At 42.4% G+C, this 20729-nt stretch overlaps 2 protein-coding genes across 3 annotated transcripts in view; one reads left to right on the top strand and one right to left on the bottom strand.

Moving 5' to 3' along the window:
• elmo2 (engulfment and cell motility 2) overlaps positions 1 to 1123 on the top strand; it is a 29493-nt gene extending 28370 nt beyond the window's left edge. For both annotated transcript variants that reach the window (XM_071910406.2, XM_071910414.2), the window contains one exon: positions 9 to 1123. In XM_071910406.2, coding sequence (XP_071766507.1) covers positions 9 to 209 — 201 coding nt within the window. In that variant the 3' untranslated portion in view covers positions 210 to 1123. The remainder of the gene's footprint in view (positions 1 to 8) is intronic.
• Positions 1124 to 3821: 2698 nt separating this feature from the next.
• Positions 3822 to 6188, bottom strand: lrrn2 (leucine rich repeat neuronal 2). Its single transcript, XM_071910994.2, has one exon. It carries the CDS (start codon positions 6186 to 6188, stop codon positions 3822 to 3824), a length of 2367 nt encoding a protein of 788 aa, XP_071767095.2.
• Between the last annotated feature and the right edge of the window lie 14541 nt (positions 6189 to 20729).

Below are 20729 nucleotides of genomic sequence, written 5' to 3' on the forward strand. Positions count from 1 at the left end.
TGCACCAGTATTGTATCTGGACTGATGGGCTGTGTGCGCTGCTGGGCAGAGAGATGGGCAGCGACCTGACGCGCAGCGACCTAGACACTCTCATCAGCATGGAGATGAAACTCCGCCTCCTCGACCTTGAGAACATCACCATTCCAGAAGCCCCGCCCCCCGTGCCGAAGGAGCCTAGCTCATACAACTTCACCTATAACTACAGCTGAGGTGTGCTTGTGTGCGTTTGTGTGCATGTGTGTGTTAGTGATGGATGGGTATACTCAGTCTTTTAGAAAAAAAACGACATGAATTTAGCTTCAAATTTGAGCACCGCTACTCTGTTGTTCCCCCAAAAGAGAGATTTGTCTTTTCACCTCCACAGGGAGGTCAAAGGTCAGGGTCAGCTATAGAGCAGTGACCCTGGTTGAAGGACGGTCTCCCTAATCACTTCACCACCCTGCTCTCCATTGTGTTGCATATCTGAATGATCAGCAGTTGATTTGACAGTTGGAAAAAAATGAACTGGAATTCTGTGATAAAGAAGGCTAGAAATATTGTTTTAAAAAATGTAGTAACAGAATAGCGAGCCAGATAGAATGCAGACGCAGGTATGGTTGGAGGATAATTGCTGCTTCCTACTATACGTTTGTTACTTTCATCTTGTTTATCATACTGGAACACCAAAGTGTTGATATCAGTATGTAGTCAAGCCTTCTGTTTACTTAACATTCATGTTGCTCCAGATTGTTTGACGTACTTCTCTCCTTAGCCCAGTGCACACTTTTATAGCCTATTACACACTGTGTCCACTGTATGAAGTAAATAGATTATTCCATTGGATTAATCAAATCATGCAAGTATTTGATCTGTGAAAATTCTTGAAGATGCCCATCCCTAGTGTTTCTGTACTGTGTGTGTGTGTGTGTGTGTGTGTGTGAATGTGTGTGCAGAGTTAGAGATTTACTGTAGGTTCTTTATGTTAAGAGATGTAAGGAATTGTTCCCGGGCCCAACATACTGTCAATAGTTTATGCGCCTAATGCCCTGACACTTGAAATGTGGGTGCCAGGTAGTCAGGGCCAAGGTACTTGCATCTATTTCAGACATTGTACCAGTGCATTAAAAAACATGAATATACTTGATATGAACCTGAAATTTATTATTATTTTTTTTTAATCATACTCACTTCATTGCCTTATCAGCCATATGCTCTCTATATATTTTGAAAGATTATAGCGATAAGTTACAGTGATATTTCTCTTTGGTGTCAGCGTTTTCATCTTACAGCGTACGTACCCTGACATGCCTCTGCCAGGAGTCACCCTCTGATGTTAGATGCCCCCGGTTTCTGAATTAACAACCAGTTTTTAGGATTGATTTGAGACTTTTAATCAAAGTGCAAACATGAGAAACAACAAAAACCACGGGGGAAAAAAGATATCTGTTGGCCTGCTTTAGTTAATGTGCCAGAAGTGTAACCTTCAGACCAATGGAAGTAAATCAAAAGCAGCTGACATGGCCATTGGCATCAGGGACGGCTATTATTTGGTTGCTAACTGCTCATCAATCCACATGGACATGTGTGCTAAGAATTATCACATTTTTGAAGTGTAATATTAGTTTAAGCACTGTTGCTTCAAAAGTGTTATTTGTTACAAAGGTTTTGGGTAGTTTATTCATGTCACTTTGTGTCCCGTTATCTTTTAATCCAGTACTAATCAATATTGTCATTTGTTATGCAGAATAGAATTATATTTTTGTAAATGATTGTATAGTCTTATCAGCTGTGAAGAGAATGGATATTGAATTAACATAGCCGTTTCATTTTGTGCCACTCTGTACAGTATATTCCACTCGCTCATTACTGTGGAAGGATATTTTACGGTGAACAAAAGCTTTTGCAGTCGTGACATTTTTTAAATCACAATCACATTTTTTAAACCACAAGTACTACGTGTTGAATTAGGCTTAGGAATGACACTCACCCAGCACCTAATGATGTCAGTGTTGATGTATCTTATACTACTAATGAGAATACGAAAAAATGCCATTACTGGTTATGCTGTCATACGTACAGTTTGTGAAAAGGATTATATTTGAATCTTGTTTTTTCAAAAATGTTTTTCTGTTCTATTTTTAACTGAAGTTGGAGATTTTAATTAGTCAGTTTAAGAAGTTATTTTATATTCCGGTAGGTCATGCAGTTTTTTCAGGCCTTGCTGCCACAATGTTGAAGCTGCAGCTCGAATATATCAGTAACCACAAAATGCCACACTAAGTAAAGGATTGCTGCATTGGATGTACTAACAGTATGACTTGAAGTTTTAGCATCTGGTACTCTTTTACATGACTTGCTAAACTATTTATTTATACTTGCTAGTGCTAGTAATGAATGACATGTTGTTAGTTAAGAAATAACAACATTAAATCTAAATATGGTATTCATATATAAACCATTGTATGTATATATTGTGTTGCCTTATCGAAGAAAATGTATTATGTTTTGTGTGAATAAATACAAAGTCTAACTACTCTAGAACTCTTTTTTTTTACTTTACATGCCATTACATTGTTTTAATCTTCACATAGATCCATGTTAAGGTTGAAAGGATTAGTGAACTAAGAAATCAGTTTACAATTCTTACCCACAAAAATTGACAATGCTGCCAGCTGCTATCAGTCATACAAATTATGTTAATGAGGCCACTTGTAAAGCCTGCTCACCGACTGCAGTACCTTTAACCTGGCATTAACCTGCCTCTGCTCAGTTGCAGGCCTCAGCCAGCAGGGGACAGACTGTATCTTGTGTTTCATGAGTCGGTGTCTTGGGATTGGTTGAACTATTATCCCAGACATCCATACTGTAGAGAGACCACAGCAACTACATAGATAATGCAAGGAGTTGTAGTTGCAGATGAATCAATAATGTATGATTTTTTTTTTGTGGAGAGTTTGGCTGTCATCTCTTATCTTACCATACACTCGTGCCACTGCCTATGGGTTTGATCCCCTGTCTAATGATCATTACACTTCCAGTCTGTCTAATTCAAATTCAATTAGTAGTCAGATGACAAAATGACAATGTGAAATCATGTAAATTAAAAAGATTTTATTGTGTAATAGCTCAAAATAGAATTTAACACAGTCACTTTTAGATCACTTTTATGCTAAAAGGGATGTGGTACGTTAGGCAGGGGAATCTGGATGAGTATATGTATTGCAAGATGGAGAAACTAGGCCAAGGTATCGAAAGCTAAGCAAAAGGGTTGTTTACATCAATCACTTTTACTTACAGAGCCCAAACAAGCAGGAATGTCATTCAATAGCACACTCAAGAGAAGGTTTCATCTGTTTGGATTAGGTATGGTTGAATCTGTGGAAGAGCAAAGGAGGTGCATGGACAGGAAACATGAGAAATGCCCTGGTGATCTGAGCCACTCTCCTCTATACAGTAAATACTGTAAATATCTGTCCCTGGATTGAGTCAGGTGTTGCCCAGTTTCAGTCCAGTGGTCGTCAGTGGCTCAGACTCCTCAGTTCTCTCTCCTTTGTTCACTCACTGTGCGGCGGGAATATGACGACAAATTGATTGTCCATTTTTGTTTCCCTGGTTGGGGTTTCAGTATTCTTTACATACATCTTAACACAGTAACAATGTCAATATATACTTTATAAGGTATATAAAATAAATACAAATCTTTTCTTACACCGCTGCTCTAATGTATTACCGCTCTCTCACTGCTAATTGTGATTCACCAAGTGTATATTTGGCAGTGTGTGTGTGTGTGTGTTTGTCTCAGTGTTTTTGTCTGCTTTTGAATATTCACAAATGTAATTATCTCAGCAGTCCCGGTGTAATGACAGTTTCTCACTCTGCGTTGGCTGATGTTCACTGCTGCCACCTGTCTTTTGATTGGTTATCTGAGCCTCGTGACTTTTGATCTCCTGGAGGAGGGTACTGTGGTGCTTCCCGTCCCCCTCCCCAGGCTCCGTGTCCCAACCCTGGCCTGCCAGCACCAGCAGTACGAGAGCAAGGAACAGCAGTGTGAGAGCTGTGGAGGTCAGCTCTGGGCTTAGCTGCAGGCTGGGCTGTGGCTCAGGGGCGTCCTTTGTCCTGAATGAAACACACGGAGGCTTCCTGCTCTCTCTCGCTCTCCTGCTCGCATGCTTGGCACCCTTACTGATCCCTAAATGTAGACACACACGGTAAAATGTCTCTGCCTGCAGGTGGGTCAGGTTGAAGCTCTGTGTACCAGCCAGGATGCGCGTGGTGTATGTGGGCGTATGAGCAGTCGAGTGTATGGCTTGCCAGGATAGACGAGTGGAGGGGAGGTTGTGCCCACTCTGCCAGGACAGAACAGCATAGTGTTGTCCGACCTCCCTCACCTCCAAGCTGGCCTCCACTCTGAAGATTGGATTTCCCCTCAGGTTAGCAGCCGCCCCCCTCTTCCTTTTCTTTTCTCTCCCATGCAAGCCCACGGTAACACTGTGTGTGTCTGCTCCCAGTGCATTCTCAGCTATACAGGTATACAGTCCCGCCTCGCTGGGGCTCACCATGCTGATCTCTAGAGTTCCCTCAGGCAGCAGCCGGTAGTGGTTGGAGCGGGTATGTGGCGTATCATCTTGAGCCTGGGTGGGAGAGAGGCTGGAGGCGGATGTGTGGTTGGATCCTTTGGAGGCTGTCAGGCCGAGGTAGGGAGCAGGGTCTGGTGTGTGGTTGGATGCATGGCCGGGTGCAGGACCCAATCTTAGCCCAGAGGGAGTCACCCAATAGAGTTTGGGCTGTGGCTCTGCCAGAGCGCGGCAGTGCAAAGCCAGACTGCCCCCTTCTCTCACACCTACATAGGAGGGGAGGGGACCGCGCGGGATCATGGGGAGGCAGGAGGCTGACATCTCCCTGGTGGACACTTCTTTCACCCTGCGAGCTCTCAGTTCTGGGGGTTCAGAGCACAGGGTGGCCTGGGGCTGGATGAAACGCACCACCCGAGGGGTTCGTGTGTCCGTCCGTGTGACTGTGTGTGGGTGAGAGGCCACCTCTGCTGCCCAGTGAAACAGGCAGTCGCAGCGGAGTGGGTTGGAGTGTAAGCTGACCTCCTGAAGACTTGGCAAGGAGAGCAGTGTGTGTTGGTGCAGGGCGCTCAGAGAGTTGGAGTTGAGCATGAGACTCTCCAGCCGGCCCAGCTGAAGGAAAGCCTGGGGATGGATGTAGGACAGACGGGGGTTGTTGGTGATCTCGAGCTTGGTGAGCTCTGGCAGGTTATCTAGGGCAGCTCTCTCAATGGACACCAGCTCCTCCATGTTGTTCAAGCCTAGTTCCTTCAGGTGGACCATGTCATTGAAGTCTCCCGTCTCAACCAGTTTGATCCGGTTCTTATTAAGGTCGAGGAACTTAAGGCCCGGCACTCTCCTCAGGGCCTGAGTGGGGACTTTGGTCAGCATGTTATCATAGAAGGAGAGGCTCTCTAGGCCGTCCAACCCTTCCAGTGCTTTTTCAGCCAGGCCCCTCAGACCCATACCGCCGAGCACGAGGCTACGGAGAGATCTTAGGGCCTGGAAGCCCCGCTCAGGAAGGGCCTCCACAGGGTTTCCCCCCAGCATCAGAACCTCCAGGCGGGGCAGGGCTCTGAACCATCGGGGGTCGATGGTGGTGAGTCCGTTGTTGTTGATATGCAGGCGCAATAGGGAGTCCAGACCAATGAAGGCTCCTGGTGCTAGCGAGTGTAAGTTGGTGTGGCTAAGGAAGAGCTCCTGCAAAGCTGGCAGGGAGGAGAAGGAGGCCTCGGGGAGGTGATTGAGCTGGTTTTCCTCAAGGTGCAGGGACAGCAGGGAGGGCAGGGAGGACATCTGTGTTATTGTCCTGACACTGCTGAAGCGATTCTGGGAAAGGTCTAGCTCGGTGAGGTTGGGGAGGCTGTGCAGCACCGCACTCTCCAGCTCAGACAAAAGGTTGCTCTGCAGACGCAGGGTGTGTGTGTTCTGCGGGAGGGGCAAGGGAAGCTCGGTCAGCAGCAGGTCATTGCAGTCCACAGTAGGAGCTTCATGGTAGACAGACTCAGGAGAGAACCATGGCTTGATCTGACACACGCACCGCACTGGGCAGGAGACATGCCATGGTAGTGAGTGTATCACCACAACGCTGGGCACACACACGCCAACAAACGCACACAGGAGCCACTGTGACTGAAGAAGCACTGAAGTCGGCCTCATAATCCTCACAGCTCACAAGAGTTGATTCAGACAAGGGAAGGAAGTTAGGATGCTTCAGGAGTTGGTTATGAGGAGTTGAGATGAATCATTTGGGCCAGCGATGTGTGTAAAGTCATTCATGTGCAAGAGCAGTAGATTCTAGATGTGTGCACAGACTGCATATGATGGTTTAACGTCATCATTCATAAGAAGGTAACTGATAAAAGAGAGATTTGATTGGTCTCAGCGTTCTACAGTGGCTTTCGACAGAACAAAAACAAAATCTGACATCCCTTTGTAGTTAAGATTGGCTCTCTTATACCAAGCGGGTTTTTTATGAGTGACTTTGATTACAGCGGTAGAACAGTAATTGCACATCGGCTGCTGCTAGATGATGGCCTTTGTTTAATCTGTCACGCAATCGATCTTACATCCTGGCCACAGGTGGAGGACACATGGCTCGCGGTGTGGTGGCTCACTGTGATGTCAGAAACACAAGAAGAGAGAGAGACAGAGAAAATCAGAGAGAGAAAGAGAGATACTAAGATTAATAAGGGCTAAAAGTCAAATCTGCCATTTCATACATTCAGCTATTAAAAATGAATATAACACTCAAATACACAAAACACATCTCTTTTTTTCAGCATTATGCCTCATCCAGTTCTCACTCTAAACCAAATCTGTGTGAATTTATAAAACATTTCAGTTTAGGTGCTTTAGTGAGGTCATATAGTTATCAAGGATGGAAATGTATTATGCAGACTCATAAAAGCAACACAATGCGATGCAGTTGTGGAGGATCAGGGGAGGAGTGGAGAGGAGAAGATGGACAGTGTCTAGAGGGGAAAAGGAGAGAGGAGGGAACAGATTGAAGAGAGCATGTAGCGAGGAGGATCTGTTTTCCAAAGGAGACCTGGTCGACACAGTAGCAGCACATTTAGATACACAGAGTAGCGACAAACTTAGACGATCTAAGAAAAAGTGAGAGAAAGAAACAAAGAAAGAGAAGGGGGAAGAGGGGGAAGAGAGAGAGAAAGGCAGTGGGCTACTGTAACTTTCAGCCTTCTGCACTTCTGAGGGGAATAGCTAAATATGCAGTGATGAAGTTGTGTAGCATACAAATATTTCATTACAATATTTCATTCATTGTCTGTTAGAACATCTTTTTCCACAAATGTGATCTATTCCGCAACAGTTAAAGTCACAACAGTCTATAGCACTCCAGGGACCTTTTATATTATCAGAGGGTTGATCCTGCAGCACTCAAGGCAATATGGAAAAGGTTGCTGTATAAAGCTGCTACCTGAACACATACACACACACACACACACTGGGGTTACAATGGTATATTGTTTGGCATGCTATTGGGCCAATATGGGCCTTTCAGTAAAAATGGGATACCAGCCAGTTGGTGTTATCCACCTCTGATATGATGATTTGATGATGATACGATGTTCACAGTTTGTTTGATTACATAATTATTGTATAATTGATCAATACCACACTGGTTTTCTATGGGAAAAATTGATTCTAAAGCAACATTTCGACTGGACTTGATTGAATACATGGATATGTATTAGTACTATTATTATTATCATTATCATCATCATTATCATTATTATTACTATTTTCTGAATATTGAATACTGATTTTCTTTATCTAGGCAACAAAAAGTTGCAATGTTACACCAACACCAGAATTTTTATACATCAAACACACACACACATGCACACACGCACACACACACACACACACACACACACACACACACACACACACAAGAACATGGCGAAGGGGGGTAGAATTAGCCAGGTGGCATCAGACGCTGGTGTGGGTGGCACAGCTGCCACTTCTCACTGTATGAAACGTCTCAGAGCCAATCTGGGATTTCGCTTCCTGAGTTTCTGAAATAGCTTTCACAAGTTTCTTTTACAATACCCTGTTGAATATTTTGTGTTTTCTATCCAAAATGACAGATACCATCTACTTAGTGCAGACCCACACATACTAGGCCAAGTATTAAATTAGTGAGTGGTAATTAAAAGTGGCAATATCCCTTGAGACAGATAGAAACAACAACATTGTTATTTCCATATCATCTTCATCATGTTGCAGCTGCCTTTATCATTTCTTTGTGAAAATATAAAAATCGCCACATAGTCAGTGAACAATTTCAACAACACAGGGGGTGTTATGGGCCCCCTGTTGATTTGGAGCCATTTAATTTGAAACAACATAAGGTTCCAAAACATGCCACAACACACACACACACACACACACACACACACACACACACACACACACCAAGAAGCCTTGCAAGGCTTATTACATGGTTGCCATGGAGACAAATCTCCCATCCCAGTTCTGTCTCAGTGTTTTGAGATTGACTTTAAAATTTGTTGTGGGCCAAACTGCATCATTTGATAACAACACAACAGGAACACAGATGGAAAACAGTAGATTCAGGAAACGGACAGTTGGAATGTTTTCCTGAAGCTGCATAACGGCACTTCCTCGCTCATCAGCCTTCATGTGTTGTCACTGATCCACCTGCAAACTGTTGCCTGCGTTTACTGACATGACATCCTCTATTGGTTGACACATTTATTATCAAAATTGTTATTAGAGGGAGTTTCACCCTTCCAGACATCTGCAAATTCCTACACCTTCCATCCTGACAATTGTGATAAAAATCTACATCTGCCACTGAAGCCAGTTTGAGGTCTGCGCTCTGCATGGGGCTAATAGGAAGAACAATAATTGTGCGTTCTTTACTCTCTGGAGGGAGAAAGAGCGAGGAGAAAGACGAGTGTGAAGAGATGCTTGCCAAGTCTATTCCACTAAGAAGGAAGAGGAAAAAATTGACAGATTCAATTTAGAGCAATTACTGAGAGGAAGCATTGAAGCTATTAGCACTCAAACACTCTCATGGGGCTTAATTACACCTGTTGGCAGCAAGAAGTGTACTCAAGGTGTTCACATGTCTGTGTGCTTGTGTTTATGTTTGTGTGTGCTAAGTGCATGCATTGCATGTGTATATGTTAACCAGCCACTGAGGCCATTTAATATCGGGGCTGTAAAGGGAATTTAGAAAAATGAGAGAATTGAAGAGAGAGAGAGAGAGAGAGAGAGAGAGAGAGAGAGAGAGAGAGAGAGAGAGAGAGAGAGAGAGAGAGAGAGAGAAAAGAGAGGTGGGGAGGCAGACCACAACAGAGAAATGCACAAGCAGACCGTTCCTCCTGGGGCTGTTCTTACTCTTCTCTCAGCCATTCTCTTTCATCTCCACTCTCTTATCTTTTCATATGCAACCTGCTCAATAATGGATTCATCATGTTCATTTAATTTTGATGCCCCCCGTTTTTGCGTTCATATGCTCATTGTGTGTTTTTGGCCCTTTCACAAAAGCAGCACTGTGTGCTAATGTGTGTATACAAAGGACTTGTACTGCCATTGTAGGTTGAACTGTTCAGAATAGGAGTGTAAAACAGAGCTGGATGACTCAACCCAGTCTGTTTCAATGTTTTACAGCGATGTCATGCCACTGCTCTCAGTTGCTGTTTTTACTTTCCAGACTCTCGGACTGTGATTTCTTTGAAAGCTCACTATTGCACAGCACATATTACCCACTACAATACCCAGGCCATGAGCAGCTGAGTAATAATTACAAGAAGACAACAAACAAGCACTATGCCTAATCCAAAACCTGATGTTCCAGTGAACGGCTCAGGGAGGAGGGTGAGGGGAGGTTCATGTTATCCTTTTTCTTTAAACAACTTGTATACAGTGGCAGGATTTATCTGTTGCATATGGTTTTATTTGTTAAAATAAGAGAATATCATGACTGGGCATGTATACTATATAGGGCCTGGGTTGAAGAAGTCTCTAAACTCATCTTATGGTCTTGTGTCAGGAGTGTTTTGACTTTTGACAGTTTCCATAAAGCACAACCTCACCTGATGACTTTTTGACTTTTTTCAAAGGAAGTTGCATGTCAAGTCAGCCAGAATTGGGGACACATGAGTGCAGCAAGTTTACGACATGTGAGCCAAATGTCGCCCTAGCCTACAAGTCAGAGTCAGAGTCTCACAGTGGATGAGCTCCATTCTCAGTAGATGCTCAGTAGATGCTATCATTTGAATACTCTTCCCAGGTTTCTTCTTACCGCCTTAAAAATCCAGCAGGAAGATGCAAGAGACGACAGTATCTGCATCTTCCTTTTTTTATTTTTAAGATTTTTAAGGCGGTAAGGAGAAACCTGGGAAGAGTATTCAAATGATCGCAGCCCAGCAATCTATCACAGCTGTTTCCCATCACTAATCAGCTCCACTTCCTCAGTCTCCCCTCATTTCTCATTTCTCTCTCAGGACTCTGGATGCTGTGCTGTTCTGTTGTTTGACTGGGCAGGACTGAATGTTCTCAGTGTGCCGTATTAATACGTACATTTATCAATCTAACCTAATGCGCACCCCAACCTAATCCCACTATCCCACACTGTGTCTAAAGACTCACATACACAATCCTAAGAATAGCCTAAGTGCTATTCATTCTTACTGCACCTTAAAATGCTTGTACTAATTGCATTTAGTGGACAGAGAAATGCCACTGCAGTTTCTACATTTTTGGTACATACAGTCGCTTTCTACAAAAACTGTTAAATACATACATAGTCCCAACCGCAAGTGCCATCATTGCTATTCGCACGTACTGTACACTGTAGCATGCTGGGTGAAAAATATCAGCAGTCTACATGATTCAGTCGTTATTATTCAAACCATACTGAAGTGCTAACACAGATGTGTATTTAATGGAGCACATTGTGGTTTGTGATTTGTTGGCACAGAACTGCCAATTTTTCATATTCTACTAATTTCTGGTTTGCACTTTTCCAAAGTCTACTCAATTAAATTCGGAACACTGTATAAAATCCTGGCACTTACAATATGCAGACTTTTGAGTTACAACAAACCATTTTAAATTCAGCATACTGCCAAAGCTACCTATCAGAAGGCACTGCACTGCACGGCACAGTTTGCATACAAGCTGTTTGACTTTCATATCCTTCCTGAAGCCTAACAGATGTCGTGCGAGCTTCTGGATCAATACCTGAACTGTCTGTGATTGAACTGAACATTTTTGTTTCTTTTCTTTTTTTAACCACCAGTTTTGGATTATTATTATGTATCTCATTTACATAAAGGGCCCTCCCTCCCTCCCTCCTACACACACCCACACACACAGCGCTCTGCATATTTGCTAAAGCTGCCCTCTGTATCTATACCTACAGGGAATTGAGATATTAACCAATAAGCAAGCAACAAATAATGCAATATATTAGAGATTTGATCAGTTTAATCACCTTTACCTGACCTGTTTTTGTCAATTTGTCATTTGATTTGACACTTCAAGTGACATTTAATTTTGAAACATATACAACATATTTGCAATCTGAGTTTCTCTTTCCTTTAGTCCAAGCCTGTCTGGTACAATGAGAAGGTGACAGACACTTAGCAGGTACTACAAGAGTGGAAAACAAGCCAATACTGTACAATGAGACAGTAACACACACACACACACACACACACACACACACACGCACACACACACTTGCCTACCCCTTGCTGGATAGAAAGATGATAACTTATAGATTTCTCTTGCTTTAAGTACTGCTTTTGGAATTTCGTCACATTATTGTCTTTTCTCATAACGCTGCATGCAGCAGGCTCAAATATCAGCAAAATGCACAAGCAAAAAAATAAACTAAAATAAAAAAATCTGTTCCACAATTCTACATTACACTGACCATTGATCTAAAATGGGGGTCCTTACAGTCCAATGGGTGTCTATCAGGGAGTGCTTAGCTTGATAAAGTTTCAGAACCCCTGATGTAGGGAGGTGAGAGAGAAATAAAGGGGTGAACAGAGTGATACGTCAATGTTATTTCAGACCAGTCAAATTCTTACCTCTGTACAAGTTAAATAAAGTCTAATAAACAAACATGCTCTCTGTCTTTCTGTTCCGTTTGACAGTGCAGTTCTCAGCTGGAGAGACACAGACAGAGAGAGATAGAGAGAGCCAGAGAAAAGCTTTTAAGACCCACATTTGTTTTTCTAACAGATAGAAGGGGAAAAAAAAAACAAGAAAGGAGGAGAAATACATGCTGACATGAGACGGTCCACTGCATAAGGTTTGTTTGTGCTGTGCAACTACGACACACAGGGACACTGCAACAGGGAGGGATGGAGAGAGAGAGGAATGGTGTGACAGAGATAGAGGTGCTGGATGCTGATCCTAATAAAAACAGAGACGCATTGCCCTGCAGCTGTGACTGTTCCAGCACACACACACACACACACACACACACACACACACACACACACACAAACTTATGATTTATTCCCCCCCTGTCACCTGAGATCACGGTGCCTCTCCGTTTCCAGTGCACACACCTGCTACCATCACCTATGAATCGATACGGCTGTAACTCATGTGTGCATGAGTGAGTCTGTGTGACTGCTGCAGTGTCCTGTCTGCGTGACAATCTGACAATCCTATCAACACATTTCAGGCTTCTTACCGTGAAGGAAGGGCTGACTACATGTCTCTCTCTCTCTCTCTCTCTCTCTCTGTCTCTCTCTCGTTTCTTGGCTTCTTAACCCGTTGTCAGTCTTCCCTTTTCAAATGCTTGGCATGCCAGGATGCTTTCTCTCCTCTTCCTCTCGGTGACACATTCGCGGATCTCTCAAGATTCCTGAAATATCACTTCCCCAGCTCTCCCTCTCTCTATCTCTGGAGCTGAGGAGAAACTGGCACAGACTGAGTCCCTCTCTCGCTCCCTCCCTCTCTCTCTCTCTCTCTCTCCCCCTCTCTCTCTCACTCCCTCTCTCTCTCTCTCCCTCTCCCCTCCTCTCCCCTCCTCTCTCTCTCTCTCTCTCTCTCTCTCTCTCTCTCATTCCCTCTCTCTCTCCCACTCTCTCTCTCTCTCTCTCTCTCTCTATCTCCCTCTCTCCCTCCCTCTCTCCCTCTAGCTAAAGAGGTGAGGTGTGTTCAGCAGCCGAGCTTCTGTCCCTCTCATCTCTGTCCCTCCCCTTTCTTCTTTATCACATTCCCTCTCTCTTTTCCTCTCTTTCTACCGCCTCTCTCTCTCTGCTGATGGGAAACCACTTGTGTAAGTTTGCTTTGGCCCCTGATGACATTATAATATTGAATATTCTGCCATCCTCTGCAGGCTGAAGACCTGTCTCTGCTGCTCGTCACAGAGTTTTAAATTAAAAAAAGTTTCAGAATATCTTAATTTCTCCATTGCTGATCACAACAAATTCCACCCAGAATATGAAACTTTCCATAAAATTTACAATTTGAATTAAATATTTAAATTCTGTTGGGTCCTAATGTGGAATTGTCTTGGCTATAAATCCTAACAAAGCAACAACGCCAACATTATTTCAGATCTGAATTCTGCTTCACTGTGTGCTTTGGCACCAGCTCTTCACACACAACCAGCAGCCTGTGAGCTTAGATAACTTCAGGTTTCAATAATTTAATGACCTTTATTCATAAACAATGACACTCTGAGAGTGAAGCTCTCATCCATATGTATGTCCTGTGTACAAGGGCACACCTAAAAAGTCTTTATCTTTGAAACACTAAATTATAGAAAATGTCAAACACTGGAAAGTTAAAAAGTAATTACAAAGTAAGAACCTTTAGTCTGGACCAACAAGCAACAAAGAAGATCCAAATAGAAAAACAATGTAAATACAGCAGGTATATTTGTGCAGATTATGGATCTGAAATGGGAACAAGTGAATCTGCTTTGGTTTTCCAGTAATTTATTCCATTTCAGGTTTCTTAAAAATAAAAGTGTTATCTAATTCTGTTTCGTCTGCAGAAAACAGCTCGGAGCTTGAGCATTGATAACAGCTCATGTATAATGTAAAACTGAAGGAGGTAGATTGGAGGTTTATGCATGAAAGTCCAGTAATGGGTTCAGAAGCAGAGCGGCTATCAGACTTCTGTTGTTTGGGGACAAAAGCTGCAGCGTGTGAATAAATCACATCACCATAGCTGAGAAGAGCAATGAGTGTCAGCTTCACAGTTTATTCACGTTCTTGTCAAATGATCATCATGGATTCGTTTTTCATTCAGACTTCCATAATCTGACACTTGTGCTATTTGAACTATATTCAGGTTACAAATGTGCACATCAATGACATCAGCATTTCTTGATCTAGAGAAAAACATTGAACAGCTTGTGATTTTGTAAATAAAATTGAAACCAGCCTGAAGATTCACTTGATTAACAATAGTATCAACATAAATATGTAATTCACAGTGTTTGACACACAACCCAATATTATATGTGTTACAGTAAATACAGTATATACATACCAGTGGGGTGGTTAATGCAATTTTCTTTCAAAACAAATCTTGAAATGCTAATGAAAAGAGATACATTTAGAAATTTGTAAATTTGTCAGGGAAGAACAAAAAGGCAAAGTAAGAACCATTGTTTCTTCATGTATGACTTCAGTATTTTAAGTAATGTCTTTGGTATGACATTTACTTTTTTTCTTCATTAGTTGTCAACAACCCACTTTACTTCCATCCTACCACCCTTTTTGTCCAACTCTTACTGATAATTGCAAATTATATGAATTTAATTAATGATGATACAGAAAAGAGAAAAATGTTAAATTTAATGTATGTGTTAAACTATTCAGACAGCAGCAGTGACATTCCTACCTTACTGGGTCAGCCTTCTGTCAGTCGCCAACATTTGGCGACTGACAGAAACTTGAATGAGGACATAAATGTTTAATTCAGCAGTAAGAGACCTGATTAAATTAGGTGCTTGTGAAAAGAGGCGTATAGAAACAGCCTCTGGTCACTGATGAAAAATACACCAGTGCTGGTGTATTGTAATCACAGAGGATCTCAGCTTTTAGCAGTTCCTCCATAATATGAGAAAAGGCTGGCACCATGAGTGGTATGTGAAAACACGGTGTGTGTGTGTGTGTGTGTGTGTGTGTGTGAGAGCACATTGAGACAGTGTGAACAACATTACAGAGCCGTAATGAGGCCCAGTCTCCCTATGGTGACGCCTTTATTCTCGGTAGCGATGTGTCACCATGTTTGTGCCCTCAGCCATTCCTCTAATGCTGTTGAATGCCAAGGCAAAACATCAAGTAAATATATTTTACCACCCAACAAACGCTGGCAAGAGCTCAACTGGGGCGCATCCTGATGGCTCATTTGGACAAGGTGCATGTAACCGCAGCATCCTGGGTCCAAATCTGACCTGCGACCCTTGTCACAGTCATGTCATCCCCCTGTCTCTTTCTGCTGTGAATTATCAAATGAAGGCAAAAGTGTCAAAAAAAGAAAAATCGTAAAAAAGAGAGCTCAACTGAAGAGACAGTGTTTTGGAGATGCTTCAGTTCTGTGGTACTGGGGATCACCTTACACGTTTCTGATCACTACCCTCAGCTGCTCCACTGGAAGGAAATTAGTTTGCTGAACACTCATGAATGAAGTTGGTTTCTCTGAACTAGGTTATTGTAAACTCTTAAATTCTATTTCTTGGTATTAAACTTGTAATAGGTTAGCGAGGATTAAATGGAGACACTCATATTCCCCTCCATCATTTCCTTGTATTTTTTGTGTGTGTGTGTGTGTGTGTGTGTGTGTGTGCGCGCATGTGTAACTGAATATCATCCAGAGTGGTTGTGAAGGAAGGAAGAGATGGAAGGAGCCACTGCTGCCGAATATATGGGAAGGTGAAAGGGTAAAAAAGAGAGAAGGAATTGAGGAAAATGGAGAAGCGCCACTCAGAAAGCAGTCAGTTGACTTGAAAGCATAAAGCATTTTTTCAGCTTAGGGGCTCATATTAGTGTGTGTGTGTATGTGTGTGTGTGTGTGTGTGTGTTAAGCAGTCTGATTGTATGCGATCTGGCTCTCTAATGGCTTTCCCCTTCATTTGGTCGATTCATTCAGGATCCGACACACAAAAGCACACACTCCCACACCCACATGCCCTGCTGACTGAAAGGCAGCAAGGATAAGTGGTAGCTCGCTGAAAGGAAGGGAGAGAGGAGGTCGCCATAGCAACACTGGGGGGTTGTCGCTTTTATTGGAGAAAGAAAACCAGCTCTGCCTCCCTTCCTATCTCTTCCTCAGTTTCCCCTTTCTCTCCGTCTCACCTCTTTTGTGTGTGTTCATTTCATCCTCCACAAGCTGACGTCACTTGTTACATCTGAAAAAGATCGCAAAATTCAACTCTGGTTTTGTGTGAAATTCTTTCGTTATTAGTACTTTTTGTTTCACAGGAAAGAGAAATATATACTGTATGTGTTTCACTTCATACAGGTGGAATCCACTCATCAATCATAAGAAGTAGACTGAACGCGTGTCATCCTAGCAGCTTGGTGGTCAATATTGTATAAGCAGTATAGAGACTGGCACTGTTCTGGCACCGTGTGACACAGATACAGTATGTAATTATTGAGTGTGTGTTTTCATCACATTTGAATCACATTCACTGATATTATGAGTAACTTGACCCTTAGTTACATCTGAACAGAAAGCGTGTTGCTCTGTCAATTTTGGGAATGTGATTCATTTATCAGACAAAGTTTCTAGGGCAGGGACACACACACACACACACACACACACACACACACACACACACACTCACACACACACTCACACACAGACAGACACAGGTGCACATAGGCCACATGATGCATGATGGCGCATGATATTCTATAATAGGTTACATCTGAATGATAAAATGTGGTATGCTACTGTATTCCCTCTCTCTCTCTCTGAGGAGGTGAAAACTCCTGCATTTGAATTCTGTTCACAGGTGGACTGTTCCCCAGCTGGACCGGGGAAGGCTCAAGGACTTATACAACCCTCCCACGTCACCGCTAAATGTGTGTGTGTGTGTGTGTGTGTGTGTGTGTGTGCACTGAAACATGGCTGAGAGAAAATGATTGAGAATTTGCTGCCATGGCGACAAGCCCAGCAGTATCTAATAGCAACGGGTCGTTGAGAAGCCTGCATAGAGAGAGAGACAGGGAGATAGAGAGGAGGGAGAGAGAGAGAGAGAGAGAGAGAGAGAGAGAGAGAGAGAGAGAGAGAGACACGGACAAACCGACAGAGAGGCACACGGACAGAGATAGAGAGATAAACAGACTGAAATAGACATTGCACACACTGAGAATTGTATAACACTTTAAGCTCATCTGTGTTCTTCCACAGCAGTAGTAAGTGCTACACACTTTTGCAGAATATTCACCCTTTGATGACATGTTCTTTATATTATGTGCATGACATCATGTATGTATGACATGCTGCTCTGACTCAAACGGCAGAGGAAAGCACTAATGATGGCTTGCTCCCGGTATTCGTCCTCTCTTCCTTGAATATACACTCAGCATAGCATACATACATCCGAGGAAGAACACAAGGTGCTTATAGCCGATCAAGACAAATCACACAGTGAACAACAAAGAGATTTACCACATCGTCACACCTGCCCCCATGATGAGTTAGACCCAGTTAAAGCTAAATATACTGTACTGAAAGAGCTTTGCTATTATTTAGGAGTATATATGTCTCTTTATTGTTTACAGGAGCAGGTGGGCGTATTCCTATGGATCATCCTCTCTCACTAATAGACAACTTGTACACACAGCATTTTCATAATGTGTACGTGTGTATGCATATTCATCTTAACATGTTCCAATTAACCAGCAGAGAGAGAGAGAGAGAGAGAGAGAGTGTGTGTGTGTGTGTGTGTGTGTGCGTGTGTGTGTGCATGTGCGTGTGTGCATGCTCATCTGTTGTGTGGAAGATGGCAACAGGTTCGTATTTATATGTACGTTTCCTCTTCATTGTTGCCATGGTGAGAGAGAGAGAGAGAGAGAGAGAGAGAGAGAGAGAGAGAGAGAGAGAGAGAGAGTTTAGAGTGTGGTTCAATAAGTTGAATGTAATTTAGGGCTACAGCAAAAAAGATCCAGAGGCAACCACTGCAACCATTTTGTCCTACACAACAAACAACATTTCAGGAGTTAAGAGTTCTGGGCAATTTTGCTTGCAAGCTATGGCTTAACCGTTTCAAAGGGTCGATGACATTGCTAGAAGGGGAACTTGGATGCTTAAATGATCTAGGATTATAAGATGAAAGCACTCATTCTTGGACTATTTACACAAAAGGACCCTGGACTCTACATGGCCTATTGACTCTCTCTGGTGGTCAGACTTGGTAGTGTATCTAACACTATGATCACATTCTGACAATACAATCTTTCCACATCATGTAGGCCTACATATGACCGTATAGATACACACACCTGAATATATGTGGCAATCTTGGCCGAACATTCACTCACTCACTTCTTCCTTTTGAGCTCCAATCAAACCATTTATCCTCCTGAAATGAATTAAACAGAACGTCTCCTCAGAGCACAAAATGGCCCCTTCAAAATGGCCACAGATGAAAACCATAAACCAACCTGAGACGTTTACTGTACCACTGAGACTATTCATACTGGAAGGAAGTTATTTGGAAGGAAGCTGCTTTCTGGGAGACACTGTGAAAAGACTAACCACAAGATACAGGCCATTAATGCAGTGCAATATGAATGATGATCAAATAAACCAACCAAATAAAACAGTGACAACATTTAGACTTCAGTATGGTTTGAATGAATAATGTTGAAACTCTCATGCAGTCGGATGGTATTTTTCACGCACTGCATGCGCTTATCAAATAACAAGTTCTGAAATATGGTTATTATGTGTGGACATTCAGAGCAGATTTTGGATAGAGTGCATGACATCAGATGAGAGCAAAGTTTCATTTATTGGCCGAGCTCCTGGTCTAGATAACCTTCATCACAACATGCAAACCTGAATATAATGCAATTTCTTTGAGTTCTTATTGGTTATTTCAGTATATGTAAAGCAGACAATATGCAATAGCACACAATATACCAGAGTATGTGCCAACAAATATTTGTATCTGTGGTGTATTGAACTATTTGGTTATGCTTTAAAAATAGTATTCCTATAATTCAAAAGGGCATTTAGGTTCAGGTGTCTATGGTACGATAATATAGCATCCAATGGAGGATGAGTTCTGATGAGATGGTCAGCTGTGATTGGTCAGTCATGTGAGGGGGTCAAGTGTGTAGTGCGCTTAGGGAGAGATGAGTTGACCAGTATAGAAAATGGCTGAATGGTGTTGCGCTTTGCTGTGTTAAATAAAAGCTTCGCCACAGATTGATTTAAATCTACTGTCTCTCTGCATCTAGGATGCAACAGTATCCAATTATAAAATCTACAGGAGCATAAGGTAGAAAAAACACACAGTCAGGGAACAATAAATACATACACACTGTGGAAAGATACAGTATATCAACAGACATCAGGAATAATGCATCATTACACACCAGACAGACACAATCCAGTAGCCTAGAAGTTACAGAAGTGTGCTTGTAACTGGAAGGTTGCCAGTTTCAATCTGTGGACAGGATGGAAAAAGGGGGAAATGAGTAACGCTCTCCCCTCCCTCTGCTGCTGATGAGGTGCCTTTGAGGAGGGAACCCAACCTCCGTCTCCAGTGGAGCAGCTCAGTGGCCTCCAGCAGAAGACTGTGGCTGTACTGGGCAGCTCCCAAGGTCAACCTTGCCTGGATAAATAAAGGTTAAAAAACACCCTGTATCAAAATCTCACTTAAACCCACAAGATGTATGCAGCCATAAACGTTCCATCTGACAAATCATTTCCTCTACTTCTCCTCTTCTTTGTAGCTCATTTCTTTTAAATGTCCTGAAAGACTAGAGAGGAGATACCATCTATGTGAGCAGGTTTAAAAATGGCAGGGAACTGAATAATTGGGATCATTTTAATCTTACAGTCCTTTTGTATTCACTAATTCCCTGCTATGTGTGTTTTTTCCAAGCATAATCTTATCACATGGGCTTAAGTATAGCTTTCATTACAAACTAGACAAGCTGAGATCAGCTTTATAGACATTGGCTTTAAATAGTGCTCCTGCAGCGTACTCCTAAATTGGTTTCAGAGATTATTATTAGAGCTACATGAAGTCAATCAAACAAAATAAATCAAACCTCAATGCCACATCAAAAGAGAAAAACAACTTTTAACGTTTTTTTTTTTTTTCCCCCCTATTAACAAATTTAACATGAAAATCTCTTTTCCAAATAAGAAACCAGATTCTAATCTGTGATCAAGACCGGCACACTGACAAATCTGAGGACATGAACATTATATAAAACTACCATTTTTTTTTCAAACTTTTACCTAATATACTATTTCATACTACTTAAGAGTAGTAGGCCTACTTACAGTTTTGGACCTCACAACGTCCCCTGTCTATAATGTGGGTCGCCTGTCACGTAGCTGCAGAAAGTGCCTCACAGATCATTTTCTAGCTTTAGGAAAGTCTTGAAAGTCTTGAAAGTATTTTTTTTTTTTAGGTGGATTTTCTCCCTCCAGCTTTTGCCTCTACTCCTCTCCCACTGATAACATTTT

The sequence above is a fragment of the Centroberyx gerrardi genome, chromosome 5, assembly GCF_048128805.1.
Source record: "Centroberyx gerrardi isolate f3 chromosome 5, fCenGer3.hap1.cur.20231027, whole genome shotgun sequence".
Lineage (NCBI taxonomy): Eukaryota > Metazoa > Chordata > Actinopteri > Beryciformes > Berycidae > Centroberyx > Centroberyx gerrardi.